Raw genomic sequence first — 17,313 nt, forward strand, 5'->3', positions numbered from 1 at the left:
CACAGATATCATAGCATGCCTTCTTCTGAACAAAGTTAATGTCTTTGATGTTCACTCATATTTATGTTTAATTGCCAACAAGTGCACCATTTAATATTACCATTAGTTCTCACAAATGACAACAAAAAGTTGTTAACTGTCTGAGCTACTGACGGAATGACAATGGGAAGCAAACATGATTTTGAACATTCACAAGTGCCGAAGAAAATAGAACTGAAGTGGGGTAAGCAACCAGCAGGATGACAGTTCAGTCAGTCTGGCATCTACCCTGATGTTGGTTACGATGACATGTTTGAGTTTTCACTCTATCTCACAGCATTAATTCATTATCCACTTTGTTTCAAATTAATGAAATTGGTTGCAGTAATACTTCCAACCCAGTTTTAAATGTATCTATCAAAAAACATATCAAGTGAAATTTTAAGTTTTTAGTTAATGTCTTTTACATTCTTGTAGCACAGCCTGAATGTTCCACAGCCCAGTGCCAGGCCGTGGCCCAGTGGTTGGGAAACCCTTTCTCACTTTGTAAAGTGGATGTGTTGGACTCAGAAATATATTTTATTGTCTGGAAAATTGAGTCGAGTCGAACAACCACAGTCACACAGCCAACACATGTACGCTTACATGACATTTGACATATTGCATAAAATCTCCTGTAACAACATTCTTTACATTTTCGATTCTACACATCTGTACATTGACTACATTGAGGCACACCATTTGAAGAAATATTAACTTTCGAATGCAACATCCAAAATTTTAATTAATTAAACATAAAATTGTAACAATTACAGGACCTATTCTTCAAATACATGTAAGTCTGTCTTTAACCCAGATTTTCCCACCGTCCTTTTTTAAGGACAGTTGCAGTGCCTTCGGATATTATGTCATTGTTGGTGTTAGGGACATTTTATAAGTTGTGCGATAATGTTGGTAGTATTTGTTAGCTTTAGAAAATATACGTTCCTTGTTTCAGTTTATTTCAACATCATTTAACCGATTTTTGAGAGTAACTAATGTGCTACTGTATTTTTATCACAAAAAATTTTTGGGCTTATCTGGGTTAATAGAATTACAATTGTTATGCAAATGGTACAATACAACGATTATAAGAACAAAATACAATTTTTCATAAAACTACAAAGTGGAAAACTACATGTGAAACACCAGTTTATGGTATATGTAAGCATAGACATAAAGTCTTGGTTTTTAATTTCAAGTTTAATTAATTAAGCGTAATTTTAATATGAATAGTTGTAAATAGGTTAAGTTTAAAAGATTGTACCGATAGGAAATTGCTCATATTGAGTGATAACGAAAATAATGCTGACAATATTCTTTTAACAATTTTAGATACACATTTTAATAACTGAATTATGTAACCTAAGTTGAATTTGTATCAAAGTATGTAATTTAGATATGAGTAATTTAATATCAAAGACAGACATCTGTCATCTCCATAGTTTTGATCTAGAGGCAATTTTTTAATTCACAGTGTTCTTTGTAATATTTAACACAATTTATTTTATAAATGTGGTGTTAGAGTTTGCATATGGTTTCACTATAACTGGAAAGAGCATGAAAAATTGTATAAAAAACCACAGCTATCTAAATTTCGATTGAGGTCAGATGTCCGTCTTATTTAGCTACTCATATATTATGTTACACATATTTGTGTAAGAATGTATGTTTGTATTCACATTTAGATATAATATTTTGTTTGATGATACCGAAATGGCGAAAATGTTTACAGCTAAATTAATGTAATGTAATAACATTATTTAAAGTGTTCATTACAATTGTATGCTAAGTAGGCAGCGCATTTTTGTTCCCAAGTAAGTTAGGAAAGTTATCGGTTACTATATCCTGGAGTTTTAGGGTTCAAATTCTAACCCTAAATGCTTACGTCAGGACACTGCAAAAGGTAAAACCTAGTTCGGTACATAACAATAATGGAGCATGACAACTGTAAATGGAATTGGTACTAAATTGAAATGGTCTGTCCAGCTTCTTTTTAACCATATAAATGCACTAACACTGCGAAATTAGCACTCTACAAAATATTTGTGCTACACATGACAGGAAATATAATTAGATCTATAATAATACTGAACATATATACAATATATATTATAGAACATAATAGTAAACATGGTACACATTAACTGTAAATACTCTATATATATATATATATATACAGGGTGATTCATAAATACCTGTAAAAACTTTGTGGATGTAATGTAGAGGTAAAAATAAAACTAAAATGTCCTATACAACTTTTCCCGCAAATCCTTACTTTCAGAGTTATGATGCATAGTGCCATATCTTGCCAGGCATAAAAAATATGGCCCAGTAAAGCCTTCGGCTGTGTCACTTTCGACTGCGTTAGATGTTTCTTATTTGTACACCCCACTACAGTTGATTCTGACCTGATAAGACTTTGTTTACTGTACGTAGATAATGTTTAGTTGTATGGCACTGTTGCAGTCCCTACAGTCACCACATCCTGGAGGTACACATTCATTTTGTCGTTAGGCTTCAGTTGTGTACAGAAGATAGATTGTGCAACACCAGTTGCTTGGCCATCCCGATCACCAGACTTCTACCTTTGGGGTCGTCTGAAGGCGCTCGTTTATGCCACTCAAATTCTGAACGTATCATAACTTCAGCAGTGACATCAAAATAGCTATGAAACAGTTCGGAATGAGTTGAACAGGATCTGTAAAATTCTAAGATCAGTACATACCTATGTACAGTAAACGAAGTCTTATCAGGTTGAAATCAATTGTATGTAATAGAGGTGTACGAATAACAAACATCTAATGCTGTCGCTATGTAGGCTAGCATTACACATCCAAAGACTTTACTGGTCCATGTTTTTGATACCTAGCAAGATGGGACATTTTGCATCATAACTCTGAAAGTAAGGATCTTCGGGAAAAGTTGTATAGAACATTTTAGTTTTAGTTTTACCTCTACATTACACCCGCAAAGTTTTTACAGGTATTTATGAATCACCCTGTATATAATATACATTATTATACTATTAGTTCATTTAACGAAGTCAGTTCCATTACAGTGAACAAAATATACGTTGTGAGATTATGAAATTCATATCTCTTACTATAACTATCATTCAAAATTTAAGCTGTTCTTCGTACGTCACATGGCGTTACAGAGGAACAATAATAACAAAAATCAATATACAAATTAGCAATGTTTCCATTTTACACAATATATACAAATAATTCATTTGTCAAAACCTATCCTGTTCCAGTGAATGAAAACATATATTCTGAGGTTATGAAATGCAAATCTTTTACGAACATCACATAAAATTTGTTTAAACTAAGAGAACGTTCTTTCTATGTCATGTGATGTCACAGGGGCATATTTATAATACATTACATCATTGTTATTTAATGACCTCATGCATACCTGCTTGCAATTTCTACCCTGCTTATGCATCCACATGACATAATAGATGTACCAGAAGAAACTACTCAATCCGCTGTACATTTGGGAACAGAAATATGCTGCCTGATGATAAGTCATATGGACTGTAGTATAATTAAAAAGATATTGACATTAGTAACAGACTTATCGAAGATTTCACAATGAATTGTCAGTTCGTGCTATTTTCTACTGAGTGTACAAACTTCTATTATCGAAGGCTCAGCAGGCATGACTTGCAATTTTTCGATCGCAGAGAAGGCTGCCTGGAAAGCTACTGGCCAAGGCAACGAGTATGGCTGTTTGGGAATCTAAGTCAGATTAAGTTGTTGCTGAGGCAGAAGTGGGAACACTATTGAGAACTGTCAAGTTTTGAACTAATACTCGAAAGGTCGATAGTAGAGTTACTTAGTATGTGAAGAATAAGAATGCTTGGTTGCGCTCTTGAGAGATTGAACTAGACTAGCGGTTTGGTCAGGGATAGAAAGGAGCATTCTGGACTTGTGGCTTGATCGACAGTAAGTTAACCTACACTGAGCGGTGCCTTCTAGAATACTCAGAAGAATGTTCTCCCCTTGTGCGAGATGGAATGTGGGACTGACCAGGATGTGCTGAATTTTGATGCATGGCTAGATTGCCAGTCAAAAGGGGTGAACAAGTAATACAGGAAAATTGACATATAGTTGTTTTGTTCCAAGCAGCACACTTATAAATGGTTTACAACAAATAAATTATTTACTGTGATAAGAACGAATAATTATAAAATATGTACATACATGTGATCTTTGACAGTTTTTCTTTCGTCATTGATTTTACATGCATTGCATTGTGCATATGACTGGATATTTTACTAATACTTGTCCTGGTTTGAACTTAGGTTTAATTAAAAAGAGACTTTTTGTTTTATAACAATAACTACTGAATAACAATTGCAATTATTTAATACTTAGTATCTACGTAAATTTGGCAACCCAACTCTACTTTTTAGTTATGTGGTTACTGGTAATACTTGTATTGCAGTAAGGTGCTTTTCAGTGTGGAAAACATTCATTGGTAGAATGATTTTACTTGTTGCAATAGCAGAGGATAATGTTCGTATTATTGTATTTGTATTAAGTGTAATTGGATATTTTAGTAAATTTTGCAGATGTTTGTAAACATAAAGGGGTAGGCTAAATGTCTTCCCAATTATAAACATATGTCACTCACATTGAATAGAATTAGGTGTATGAAATTGCTACCAGTGGAAAAAGAAATTCTCAAAGTTTATGTTGGTCTACTTTTCGGCTGTAAAATGCACTGTTTGCCAACAAGGTGATATGAAGTAAAATGGCTACCATTGAAGATAGAGCTTTTAGTGTCCTGGATTTCGACCTTTCTGGATCTGTTATTTATGATTCTGTGTAAATGGTTGCACTTTCATCTCTACCGACTACAACAAAATTACTGTGGGTCCTGAAGTAGATGACAGTATGCTCTAATGAGTTTGTAGAAAGTTTAAGTATCCATTGACGAAGCCACCTTCCACCTTTGGTTTAATGTTAACAGACATGTTAGGATCACTGGGATGGAAAACACATGCTTATGTAGCATATGCGTAACTCCCTTTAAGTGACTATATTCTGTGCAGCTCCCATGAAGTGAATGTGTTCTGCACAGTAACCTATGAGAAAACTTACACTACTGTCTTTTATGTGAGAAATTACACTGGAAATTTAGTTATAAAGTTTCAGGGCTCAATCATGTTCACCATATTTAGCATGTTTTGTGTCATTTGTAGATTTCATTACATTTATTATTATTATTATTATTATTATTATTATTATTATTATTATTATTATTATTATTATTATTATTATTATTATTATTATTGGTTGCTAATGCTCAGTGTATTGGAGTTCTTCCATTTGCCTTCTTGCTTACCAGTGTCATAATGACAGATATGTAGCTGTTAAATTTTTATAGTTCTTTCTTGAGGTGTGTCATATCCAGGCTTCGCATTTTTGTCATGCTGAATTTATTGAGAAATATATCCTTGTACGGCGATGAATGTAAAATATAATGGAGCATATCGTCACGTGAATGCAAGAACTAGGTAACTCGAAATTTTCGTTTTTTAGTTACCTCTTTTATAGCATAGCAAAAATCGCACAAAATCTAATCCAGGAACTAGGTAACTGATCGAACAATACCAGCGACATCTATTTTCCAATATAACAAATAGGTAAAAGAAAACCAGACATATTCCTTAGTGCAATAAATAAGTAAATAGACAATGTCACAAAATACGAAAAATCAAGTTACCTAGTTCGTGCATTCAGGTGGCGATATCATGACAACACTGCAAATTAATTTTAATGGTATGCACAATCGAAACATTTTGAACAAATATGTTTGCCACACCACTGATTACAATTGAATTTCAAAATTAATAATCTGTTAATAAATATACAGCATAAGTTTTATACATATATACAAACGATAATTTACACCTGTTTATTGAAATAACTACTATTGCAGTGGCAAAAAATATACATTCTGAGAATATGTTACCATTCCTTACACAGAAATAATCATTTCCGAATTTCGAAATAACTGTAGTGTAGATATTGACTGCATTTGTCTCCTGGTGCACCTTCTCTATGACTGAACGGGATCACAATGAACTCATCGACATACAAACATACATAACAATGTGCACTCCTACATAACCCAAGTCAGAACTCATAGATGTCTTGAACCTGCTTGCGCCTTTGACTGACATCATTAATGTACCAGGAGAAACCACTCCATCCAATATAGCTCTTGTGACAAACATGTGAAGCCTGGTCATATCCATTATAGTGTTGTTATTATGAAACATCTTTGTTTTTCAGTTGTACATCCAGTATGACCCAAGTCAAGTTTTGAACGTAAATCAGAACTACCTGTCTAGTTCTCAAATGGTGCAGAGACCAGGTCCTGTGCAGAGCAATGTAGTACCCACAATTACTCCATCGTCATCATTCTATTCAGGATCTGCTGGTAAGTTCTAAAACGGTTTTATTAAAATTTGTACGAAATTATATTTTAATTTATAAAACAAGAAATACATCACTTTACTGGCTTCTTACTGTTTACCCTTTCCTTCCTGTTGTCATTGAACCTTGCTTAGGCCTATATGTTATATAGGTAGTTGTTTGAGGTACAGGTCGAAAAATGTGGTGTTACTCTAGGTAGGATATGTTTAGTGTATAGTTGCATACACCATCTATTCAGCAGAGATATTGTAAAGTGACAGTACTTTGTGGAAGTATGTGCGATTCACATGATATTCTTTATTCACCTCTAAATAACAGATGAGATAATGCTTTGTAATTTCATATTATTTCCTTGGTGTAGTAATTACCGTGCTTGCCATTTGTTTCTGAGGTCTGTAGGTTCAAACTTGGTGAGGACAGAGGATTTTAAGCATGATAAAAATCCTCAGCAGGGCCCTCTTTGGGGAGGGGAAGAGAGAACAAGGACTCCATGTTGTAGTCCTGTTCCTGGTTGAGAGAGTTCGGTGAAAAATTGCTATTTCTTCTTCTCGTCAAAATTCAACTTACTAGTTATCGTGTTTGCTTCACATACTAACACACTATAATTAATTTAATTCCACTCTAAAGGATGAGCAAATGCTGGGTAACTTTCAGTGTTGGACCTCGGGCTCATTACACCGGCATTATCACCTTCATTTCATTCAGACGCTAAATAACCTGAGATGTTGATACAGCGTCGTAAAATAACCCAATAAAATAAAAAAAAAATCCACTGTAAAGGTAACTACATAATACACAAACCAATAGTTACTTTAGTATAGAATTCTTTAGTTGGCAGAGAAATTTAGACAGAGAAAGATATAGTTCTTACCTCTCACTCACTCATTGGCTGACTGGACTTCTGGGGAGGGGATGATGGCAAGAGACAGACACTCTCCATGAAGCTATTTACATGGGCAGTGGCTGATTCTTCTACTTCTACTTCCATTTCGTTACTATCAGAGTCCAAACTTATTACGAAATGATCCACCGCCTTATCAAGCATTCCTTCCCAATAAAAATCCTCTTCCTTTTTAACATGTGCACACGCATTTTTCCAGTTCTCTGATATGACCTTGAACAACACTTCTTCAAATAATTTTATAACGTCACTGGATTTGAAAGATACGTTGTATTTAGTGACATTTTTCATTTGTGCCCAAATGAACTCAATGGCACCAAAGTTGCAGTGGTGTGGTGGCAGTCATACTATGGTATGCCAGTGTGGTTCACTTTGAGCTAAGGTATCCAGTTCGTACCTTACCATTTTCTCCTTTTTTAATTCTATTATGTCATACAGTACGATTTTTGTCGCTTTTGAGTTGTACTCTATGTTGTTCTGATGTAACCAAGACTGAATGTCTGATTTAGAAGATGCAGGCAGAAGTGGGAGCTTTATTTAACTATACAGAATGGCAAGAGGTGTTATCCTTTACTGTGTTGCTGTTTTGTGGAATGTTCGGAAGGAGTTTGTTTTCGAAGCAGTGTTTGAAATTGATGGCGTTCATTTCTTCATGGGGATAATTGGTAGATTTTGATTTAAAACTGTGGTAGGCTTTTGGTATAAATCCACAAGAAGATCCAGCATGCACAATAATAAATCGTTCTCCTTTTCCTAAGGGCATATTCAGAGGAATGTCACTATTGTCACAAACCCAAATTTTGCTCTTCGTGTGATTGTTTATCCATGTTTCGTCTAGGTAAATGATAGGGCTGCCAATTATTCTAAGTTGTACATTCTCCTTAAGAAATGGAATCATATAGCAATTATGTCGGGTTTCTCTATAGAAGCTTCCATCCGAAGTTATTCTTAGTGTAATGGAAATTAAGCTTTTTTAGTAATTCCCGCACTGACCATTTACTGCTAGAAAATAACCCAGACTTATCAAGAGCATCACGGATATCTTCCACATTCAGAATGAAATCAGTCTTGTACAAGAAGTAAATCTGCCTCTTGATGGCGGCCACAGTGAATGAGTCTATATTGGTTTTTGTAGGAGTTCTTTGTGGCTGCTTTTTGCCTGGAGTTGACACTTTTCTTCCTGATTCATCTGCTTCTCTCTTTTCATTTAGGATACAGTAAACAGTGCATTCAGATACTCCTCATGCAGCAGCAGTTCGCTTCGCTACTTCAACTACGCTTATTGTAGGATTTCCGACTTTCAAAGCATCATACTCCTCTACGAAAAACTTACGTACATTGCACACTATATCTCTGGCGTCAGACTGCAGTGGCTTTCCTCTTGTTCCTACACCAAAATCACAAACACTAGGACAAGTAGGCTTAATATAAAGCACAGCACTTCTAACATTTAAATTATGGCTGCAAAAGGGTATCTGTCGGATACAGGGGGGAGAGCCATTAATCCTTCCCATTGAAGGCTTAAAGGAACCAACCTGGACAAATCCCCAATGTCCCATCCCTACCTTCCCGTGGTGCAGCTGTTAGTAAGCATAATTTTACGAGCTGAACTAAAGGGAGGGGCTACTCATCAATTAGCACTGGTCAGCTTGATGAGTTAATGACTGAATTTGGTATAATTTTCTTCTATTCAATACCTAATTCCCTCTTTACCCTTTCCTATCCAGTCCTCTGACTGAACTCTTACTTTCTTTGACCCCGACGGCATTAGAGCATTCGAGGCCTAGGGGTTCATTTCCCCTTCCTTCCTCCTCTTTCTACTTTTCTGTTACTAGTGCTGACCTGCTATGGCACTAAAATCGTCCTCCAGTGGCTTAAGGAGGGAAAGCTGGTGATCAACAAGATCTCCCAGCTAGGTCCAATGGGCCCGTCGACCAACAGCAGGTGTGGTCCTCCAGACATTCTGGGGGTTGTGTGTGAATGAAGTAGCCACCAAAACGTTAAAATATGGTGTTCACTTAAATCAGCTACAACTTGCCATTTAATCACATATTGGAATGCAAGAGGTCAAATGACTTTATTGTCAAACGCCTGGCATTAGAAAACAACAACAACATTTAAATTATAAAATAATCATAGGCACCTTCTGAAATTACATTGAAATATTTCGTTAACACACAGTTGTAATAACATCCACCACTGACAACCTCTCCAGATATACTGGTTTTGGCGAGGGAGGGGGAGGAAAGAAAGAGGAAATGCTGTTATACAAGTGTCTGTGTACTAGGATTAGTTCAACTCACCCTCTCTGACCCTTCCCAAGACATCAGGTAGCTCTGCCAACATAGACTTTCCCAAGTATAAAAGTGGAATTGTGTTACTGAATGAAGCTGGTTTATTAATACATTGTGAATTTACTGTGTTGTGACATTATTTCAAGGCTGAAAAAACATCAGTATGTGCGAATATTGCGACATTGGGCGTTATTACGATAAGAAAACACTATAAGCAGAGATAGCATGACTGAAAGTGTGGCTAGAAAGAAATGTAACAGGAATAAGAAAAGAGAATAAAATAAAGATCATAGTGTGAACGTGGATTGATTGGTTTGTAATTCCGAACTCTGTACAAATAATGACTATCCTTAAGTGGTCTTGGGTTCAGTGATGTCCATATTCAATTTGTGCACATACAAGGCTGGATAGTAGTGAAATTTTGAATTGATATATTGCCCTGATAACACTGTTGCTAAGAGTTGAGAATAGAGTAAAGACAGGCTTGGATATAGAATAGATCTTTATTCATCTGTAGTCGTGAACAAAGGAGTTTTTTACATGCAGTAAATATACCTGGTACCAGTGGTTTTTACTTCTCCATCTGATAAGAACCTCACTTAGGATTTTTTCTGCCCAGAAATCCATTGCACTTGGCTGGAATTGAACCTGCAGTGCTTAGGTTCAAAGGCAAGCACGGTGATAGCTGTGCCACAGAGGACAAATAGTGCAAAATGTAAATTTACCAATTTCTTAACTGTCTTTCTCTCTCTCTTGTTTTCTTTCAGATGCATGCCACTCTTTGTAACTTTATATGTACTCTTTTGAAAACAAGTACATTAATTTGTGTTGCAGCAAACTCATGCCAGAACCCTGTGGTAGTGTCTGATGTCTTGAGGGGTCTAATTCCAGGGGGCCAAACAGGTTTCTACCAGCCTACAAATTCAACATTACAAGCAGTTCAGCAGCCAGCACCCTCTGCACAACAGCTGCACCAAACTGGTTCCCCATACAATCTGCAGGGCTATGGCACACAATCTGGTACTGCCACACCTGTTGGACTCCAGAATTTTGGTTCACAGGTAATAATTGAGTCATGCTTTATATCAGAACCATTATCATGAAGCATATTGTTAAACAGTCTAATATTATTTTTGGTTTGGTCTTTTCTGCAGATGGCACAACAGTATCGGAACACAGGACTTCCTGGCCCAACATTCCTGAAATCAGGTGGTCAACATCCGTCTGATCATAATGCTGCTTCAAATGGTCGGGCTCAGTTGAAATCTCCATCCAGTAACCAGCAGGACGTGTTAGCTTCAGTATTTTCTTCAGGTACATTAAGTAATTTACTTTAGCTTTAATTCATTAATGTCGTAACTAATAAGACACTGTTATATAGTATTAACGTTCTGTGTCATATACAAAATCTTTCAACACATACAGTAGAAGTTTTACTATATTACTTCAAAAATTATTTCAATGACCGAGACCTCAGAATAAAAAGGTTATTTTTATACAGAGACTAATGGCCCAGCTGTAGCTCAGTCAGCTGATGGCTTCTCACCAGAGGGGACCAGGGTTCGATCCAGGACAGATTCTATGGGGTTTGTGGTGGACAAAACAGCTGTGGGGTAGGTTTTCTCCGAGTACCGTCATTCCCCTTTCAGACTCATTCCACGATTGCTTAATCATTGTTGTATCAATTTATCTTTGATCTTTGAATAAGCAGAATTATTGGAAGGAATATTAAAATAAAGAAAATTGCTATTGCAGAGACTTAACTTCCAGTGAAGGCATTTGAAGTTCAGGGCTGTATTCCTCAAAAGTATGATCTAATATATTTTAATTAGAAGTTCTTGTATAGTAAGGAATTATAACTTTCTGTTCCACAAAATAATGTACTGCAGTTGTATAGTATTAAGGTATTAACACAGTCTCTTAATACAAATTTATGTGACGTCATAAAAGTGTATGGCAGAGGAACAGCTGTTTGCCACTTGACTCCATATCTTGAATTAGGTTATGTCCACCTCCTTGGTAATAAATTCGTATTTCAGGATTAATAAAAAACGGTATATCATCATTCCTACAATATTGGTCTGAATTATTCTATTAGGAATAATAATTTAAATACTTCATCTTCTATTTGTCAATATCTTCCACTTTGAGATGATGGTCATAATTTTTCATGCATAACAGTGCAAGTATGGATCTTCTCACATGCGCTTGATAATTTTCTTTGTATTGCTTTGCAAACAAGGAAAATTCGTGAAAATTGTGTCAAAAGAGACCAAATTGCTGTACTTATTTTAAAAGAGCTAGAAGCAAGGAAAGACTTTCTGTTAGATGCATTTACGAAAGTCTTAAAAAAAGAAGAAGCTATACTGAAATTGTATATCATATATAGCTGCTATCATAGAGTGAATAAAATCTACACACTGAAAACTTTGATTCCATGCATATGTGCTACGCCATGATATTGACTACCATTACCTAATCAATGCAGTATAGTTAGTAATTGATGTCATTTAAATAATGATTTACTACGATTCGTTGGATGTTCAAATCTATGTCCAATGTTGGTGAAAAGTTCTTCTACTTCAACTACACTTAACCTAAAACGTTCATTGTACTCAAATACTAAGATAAATAAAAAGTTATTCTTTCTTTGCATACATGAATATTCTCATTATCATTATTACGTTCACTACTATTAGATCACATATTTCAGTCAACTAATTCCTTGAATTACACAAAAATTTCACTGATATTTGAAGTTATTAGCATTCCTTCATTCGTAGTTCTGTACAGTGGGCGAAAAGTCCATATACTCCTCTCATCAATATAGATTTAAAATAATTTGACTTGCATATTACGAATCCAAAACATCAGCATGTATTCTTTCATGGTCTCTGCATAGATGGATGCGTCTTCAAGTCTATTTGTTCATTTTCTGTAGCATTTGTGGCATGGCAGTCATGAAGACATTGCTCACAGCATTCTTCAACTCTACATTTGAAATGTAGCACCTTTTGCGGACATCCTGCTTTGTGATTTGCCAAAGAGAATTGTCTAGTGTGGCGACATCTGAGCTTCGTGGTGGCTTTGTCATAGTTGAAGGAGAGTTCTTGGATCCGAGACAAATCCACCTATATGCAAAAAGTTTAAGACACATTTTGACACTCATGGCAAAATGAGTTGGTGCACCATCTTATTGAAGCCACACGTCAGATAAGTCTTTCCTCTGGAATTCAGAAAGAAACCATACTTTGCTCTGATATGTATACCAATATTTTGCAGTTTTATATACAGTAAAACCTCGGTAAGACGCGCCCGCTTATTATGCTATCCCGTGTAATACACTTTTTTTTGTCCGGTCCTTGCACATTTCATATATAACGCCTTTATAAAATACCCTGTTTGTTGCGTACAAGTCCCGCATAATATGCTGTTTTTGTGGAATATTTTCGATGTAATTTTCAGCAATGTACTGTAACAGCAATGAAACATCTTGGTCATTGAACTCACTGGTGCCATTAACCTGAAAAGTATTTGTATTCGACCCTTTATCTGTGCATTTAAACCTTCATACTTCATACCTTAGTATACCCCACCCTCTTGTTACGCTCTTATTCGACTCCTTACCTGCATGATTAAAGCCTACATACAGTTACAATACCTCACCCTCTTGCTAAGCCTCTCTCTCAAACAGCATTCCTCGCTCGGCCGTAATAAAATTCTGGAAATTTTTGCTGGACAGTTTGTTGTCCTTTAGTGTATTGAAGTGTCTGTGAATGTGATTACAGTGAGTGTTAAACAAAAAATGCTTTCTGTGTCGAAAAAAATTGGAAATCTTACGTAAGTACGAAGAGAACAGTACTCTTACTCAGAAACAACTCTCTGATTAATTAGGAATCCCATCATCGACATTAAGAACGATAATAAAAAATCGCGACTCAATCACTACAGCTGCGATGTCGGGAGGATGTAATCGCAAGAAATTGAAGTGTGGTAAACATGAGGAGTACATACACACAGTAAACAACTATAAATGACTTTTTTCGAAAGAATTAAGTACAGTACATGTTGTAAATGTCTTTGACATACAGTACAGTAATTACATAATGGAGTAATACTGTATTACCTTTCATGAATCATGTATTTCAATAAAGAAAAATGCTAATAGATACTGTATATAAGTCAAAATGAATATACCCATCTAATACGCGGTTTACACCCGGTCCCTTGAACAGCGTCTTATCGGGGTTTTACTGTAGAATATTTGTAATATGCCAGTAAATTGTAAGTATCTTCTTCTAATAGGACCAGTATGTCTACCTCTTTGAGATCAATAGGGCAGAGTTAATTAAATAATCTTAACTTCAGTGAGTAGAGTTAATTAAATATTCTTAACTTCAATTAGCTTCAGAAACTTACATATCCATTTGATATAATTCTTTGCCTTGGAGTTTAGATATCGAATGATTGATAACTTTCCATGTTTAATTATTCACATTCATAGGTCACAGTCTCAGACTTCATTTTTAGCCACCAAAGCATACACTTGGAATTTTGTTTCTAAAATCCTAATCAATGCATATGTTCTATAATGGTGTAATGCTTCCTCAGTGAGCCCATCACAATTCTCAGGTTAATCCTTCTCAGGAACAATAACTGTTGAATGATATCCTTAGAGGATTTCTCAGTGATCCTCTTACCATGTCGCAGATTCACACATTTGTTAAGATTAATAAAATGATTCTTTATTGCTTGTAAATCAAGCAGAAATAAGTATTGATTTGAAAAGAGTTAAAAGATGTAGCAGAGATAGTTATTTTTGGCTAGTGCAGAAAGATGGACAGTAGCATAACTGAGAGTCTAAGCTTGTTACCATGCTCACATCCCTAAACAGTATGATGAACACTGTGGACTAAGTCGGATTTAACAGTAGAATATAGCTATTAAATAAATAATTTGTAATTTCCATAATTTTTTCTTGTTTGTAATGTGAATAAATTCATGTTATTGTTTCCATATTTCCAAACAACTTGACAGTTTTGAATAATAAAATTGTTCTTTGTTCATTTGTGTTTGTTGTGGTATAGAATCCCTTTCGTGTGTAAACAGTGGAGGTCATCAGCCAAAAATGATTGTCTGCTGTGTATCAGTGCAGGTAGAATCTTTTTATTCTGAGGTGAAATAATGTCTGATTGTGTTAGAAGCATTACAGGCTTGACGGAAACGTGTGAAAATTGCCTATTAATACTGAGTATTTGTAGATGATTTTTGTCTATGATTCGTTATTTAGTTATTTCAGTGAAGCATGTTGACCAATGCTAACATTTGCAATTCGAGTGAACTACTTCTATTATTAAATATTAAGGACCCTTTGGATGTTGTGCTTAGGCTGATACTGATATATAGGCTGACCAGACATTCCAGTTTTGCCAGGACAGTCCCAGTTTTCTCAAATTATTGTCTCAGAGTCCGAGAAAAAAGTTCAGGACACTTCATTGTTCCGGTTTTTAATAGAAACGCGAAATATATACAATACTTCCTCAATTATTTAATTTTATCATTACAAACAGTACAAGAATTGAGCATTAGAAAAGTATGTATTTTTACAAAGTAACATGTCATCAAAAACTTATTTCACCAAACAGCAGTGCAGCAACCACAGCATTGCTTATTGTTATTTTCGTCTAAAAGGATTGCACTGAGGTGGAAACAATTTCCAGAATTTCGAGAAACTAAATTTGTCACCCCCCCCCCCCCCCACTCATCTTAAAAGGCTCTAGCAATAGGCGTAACTAAACTTGAAGACAGTTTTCGTTTAGAATTGTATGCACACTCATGGGGTTAAACCATAGTCTAGTATATACAGTCACGAAGCTCAATATGTAATAAATATGCATCCATAGATAATTACTAACCACTAGGATCGTTACTATCGCCTCATTACAGACAATGCAAAATAATACCAACACAGTCTATTGTTCCTAGCAACCTCAACAACTCTAGCTTCATGACTGTATATACTAGACTGTAGTTAAACTGTATCGTAACAGTGTTCCACAGTGAATAAAAATAGTAAAGTTAGCAGACGAATTCTAAAATCTCGGTAGTACTGAAAACAATATCCATGGTTAGTAAGCTGTGAACTTTTCCTTCACGAATTTAAATTAAGTGTACCGTTTTTAACGTTTGTTAAATCCAATCCAGAGCTGTGTTCTGTGTGACAGTGCCTAAATGGAAATACTTGTTTGATGAAACATTACAAAAAGAATTTCGTTATTTAAAAGAAAGTGAGATAAACAATAAAATTCAGTGTAGAGTTAGTAAATTAGTGTTCTCAATCAGTTACTGTAAAAGATCCAACATAAATGATCATGTGCAAAAGGAAGTGTTACCAGCGGCTACATGTAGCAAGAAGATGGACAAATTTTTTTGTAGGAAAACTCCAGGAATTCCTGAGATGAAATTGGCTACTGAAGAAGGTACGTTTGCATACCATGTACCATGCTATCACAACCATAACTTTTGATCGATTATACACTACTTCTTCCTTGACTTGTAAGCTATTTATTAGGCCAAGATATTGTTGCGCAAGAATTAAATGTGAGGCAATTGTTATTTATGTGTTTGCCATCATGCCCTAAAATTAATATCTGGTGAATTGCAAAAAATTATTTTGCATTGGGCCTATCATGTACAAATGTTGCCATAGAAAGGGTTTTCGGTTTGATTAACATGTATTGGTCTGATGAAAAAAAGTCGTGCTAGTTTTGTTACAGTGAAAACTCTATCAAACACAGAATTTTTTTGATTATGTCCTTTCAAACAAAGAACTGCTGAAATCAATTCATTCAAATGATAAGTATAAGTTTGATGATAAAGGGTCAAAAGTGTTCTTCATGTTTTATTAGGAATTATTGACATGTGGACTATAGAATATTGCGTTTTGTTTTGCATTGTACTAGTAATTTAGTAATTTGCAATAGCCTATGCACTGCAGTAAATACACTCGTTATTACATTTTTATTTGATCAAATGATAAAAATGTATTAGGCTACATAGATTTTTTCTTCCAATATTCAAAATGAATCTGTTCTTAGCATGGGTTTTCAGCTGCTACATAACAGTTTATTACCAATATCTTTATATCTAGATCAGCAAATGACTGGTACGTACTGAAGTGAAGTTTAAATCTAAGTGTCCCGGTTTTACCTTTGGAAAATCTGGTCAGCCTACTGATGCACAAGTTCATTGAAATTGCGTATTTATTTTGAATATTACATTACTTCATATTTTTATATTGAATAGATGTATTTTGTGGGCCTTTTAACTTATATATTTATAGCCTATGCTGTGGTTCCCTTGCACCCATACTTGTATTTCTAGACTAGCAGATTTTTAATGAGTGTAAAACTCTTGACAATGTTTTCAGTAAAACATTTTCGTATCAAACAATTATTTAATAGGAATTTAGATTACAAATTAATGTGTTATGAAAGGAGATAAAATATAATCTTCGATGTGTATAAAACCACGAAAAATTGATCGAAAATTTAGCATAATTGAATCAGATATCTTAAGAATAATTCAGTCTGATCTTTTCATGATTAGATTTTTAAGATTCCATTTCTCTAAGACGGTACAGAAT

General features: G+C 35.0%; 1 protein-coding gene across 6 annotated transcripts in view; it reads left to right on the forward strand.

Annotated features, from left to right (window-relative positions):
• Positions 1-17,313, forward strand: part of LOC138710789 (protein PRRC2C-like) — a 141,037-nt gene that overhangs the window by 114,833 nt on the left and 8,891 nt on the right. For 4 of the 6 annotated variants that reach the window (XM_069841899.1, XM_069841901.1, XM_069841904.1 and 1 more), the window contains 3 exons: positions 6,330-6,477; positions 10,503-10,729; positions 10,823-10,982. In XM_069841899.1, coding sequence (XP_069698000.1) covers positions 6,330-6,477; positions 10,503-10,729; positions 10,823-10,982 — 535 coding nt within the window. Of the gene's footprint in view, positions 1-6,329; positions 6,478-10,502; positions 10,730-10,822; positions 10,983-11,169; positions 11,282-17,313 lie in introns of all 6 variants that reach the window. The other 2 variants (XM_069841903.1, XM_069841900.1) reach the window with 2 other exon arrangements.

Source organism: Periplaneta americana, chromosome 12 (assembly GCF_040183065.1).
Source record: "Periplaneta americana isolate PAMFEO1 chromosome 12, P.americana_PAMFEO1_priV1, whole genome shotgun sequence".
Taxonomy (NCBI): domain Eukaryota; kingdom Metazoa; phylum Arthropoda; class Insecta; order Blattodea; family Blattidae; genus Periplaneta; species Periplaneta americana.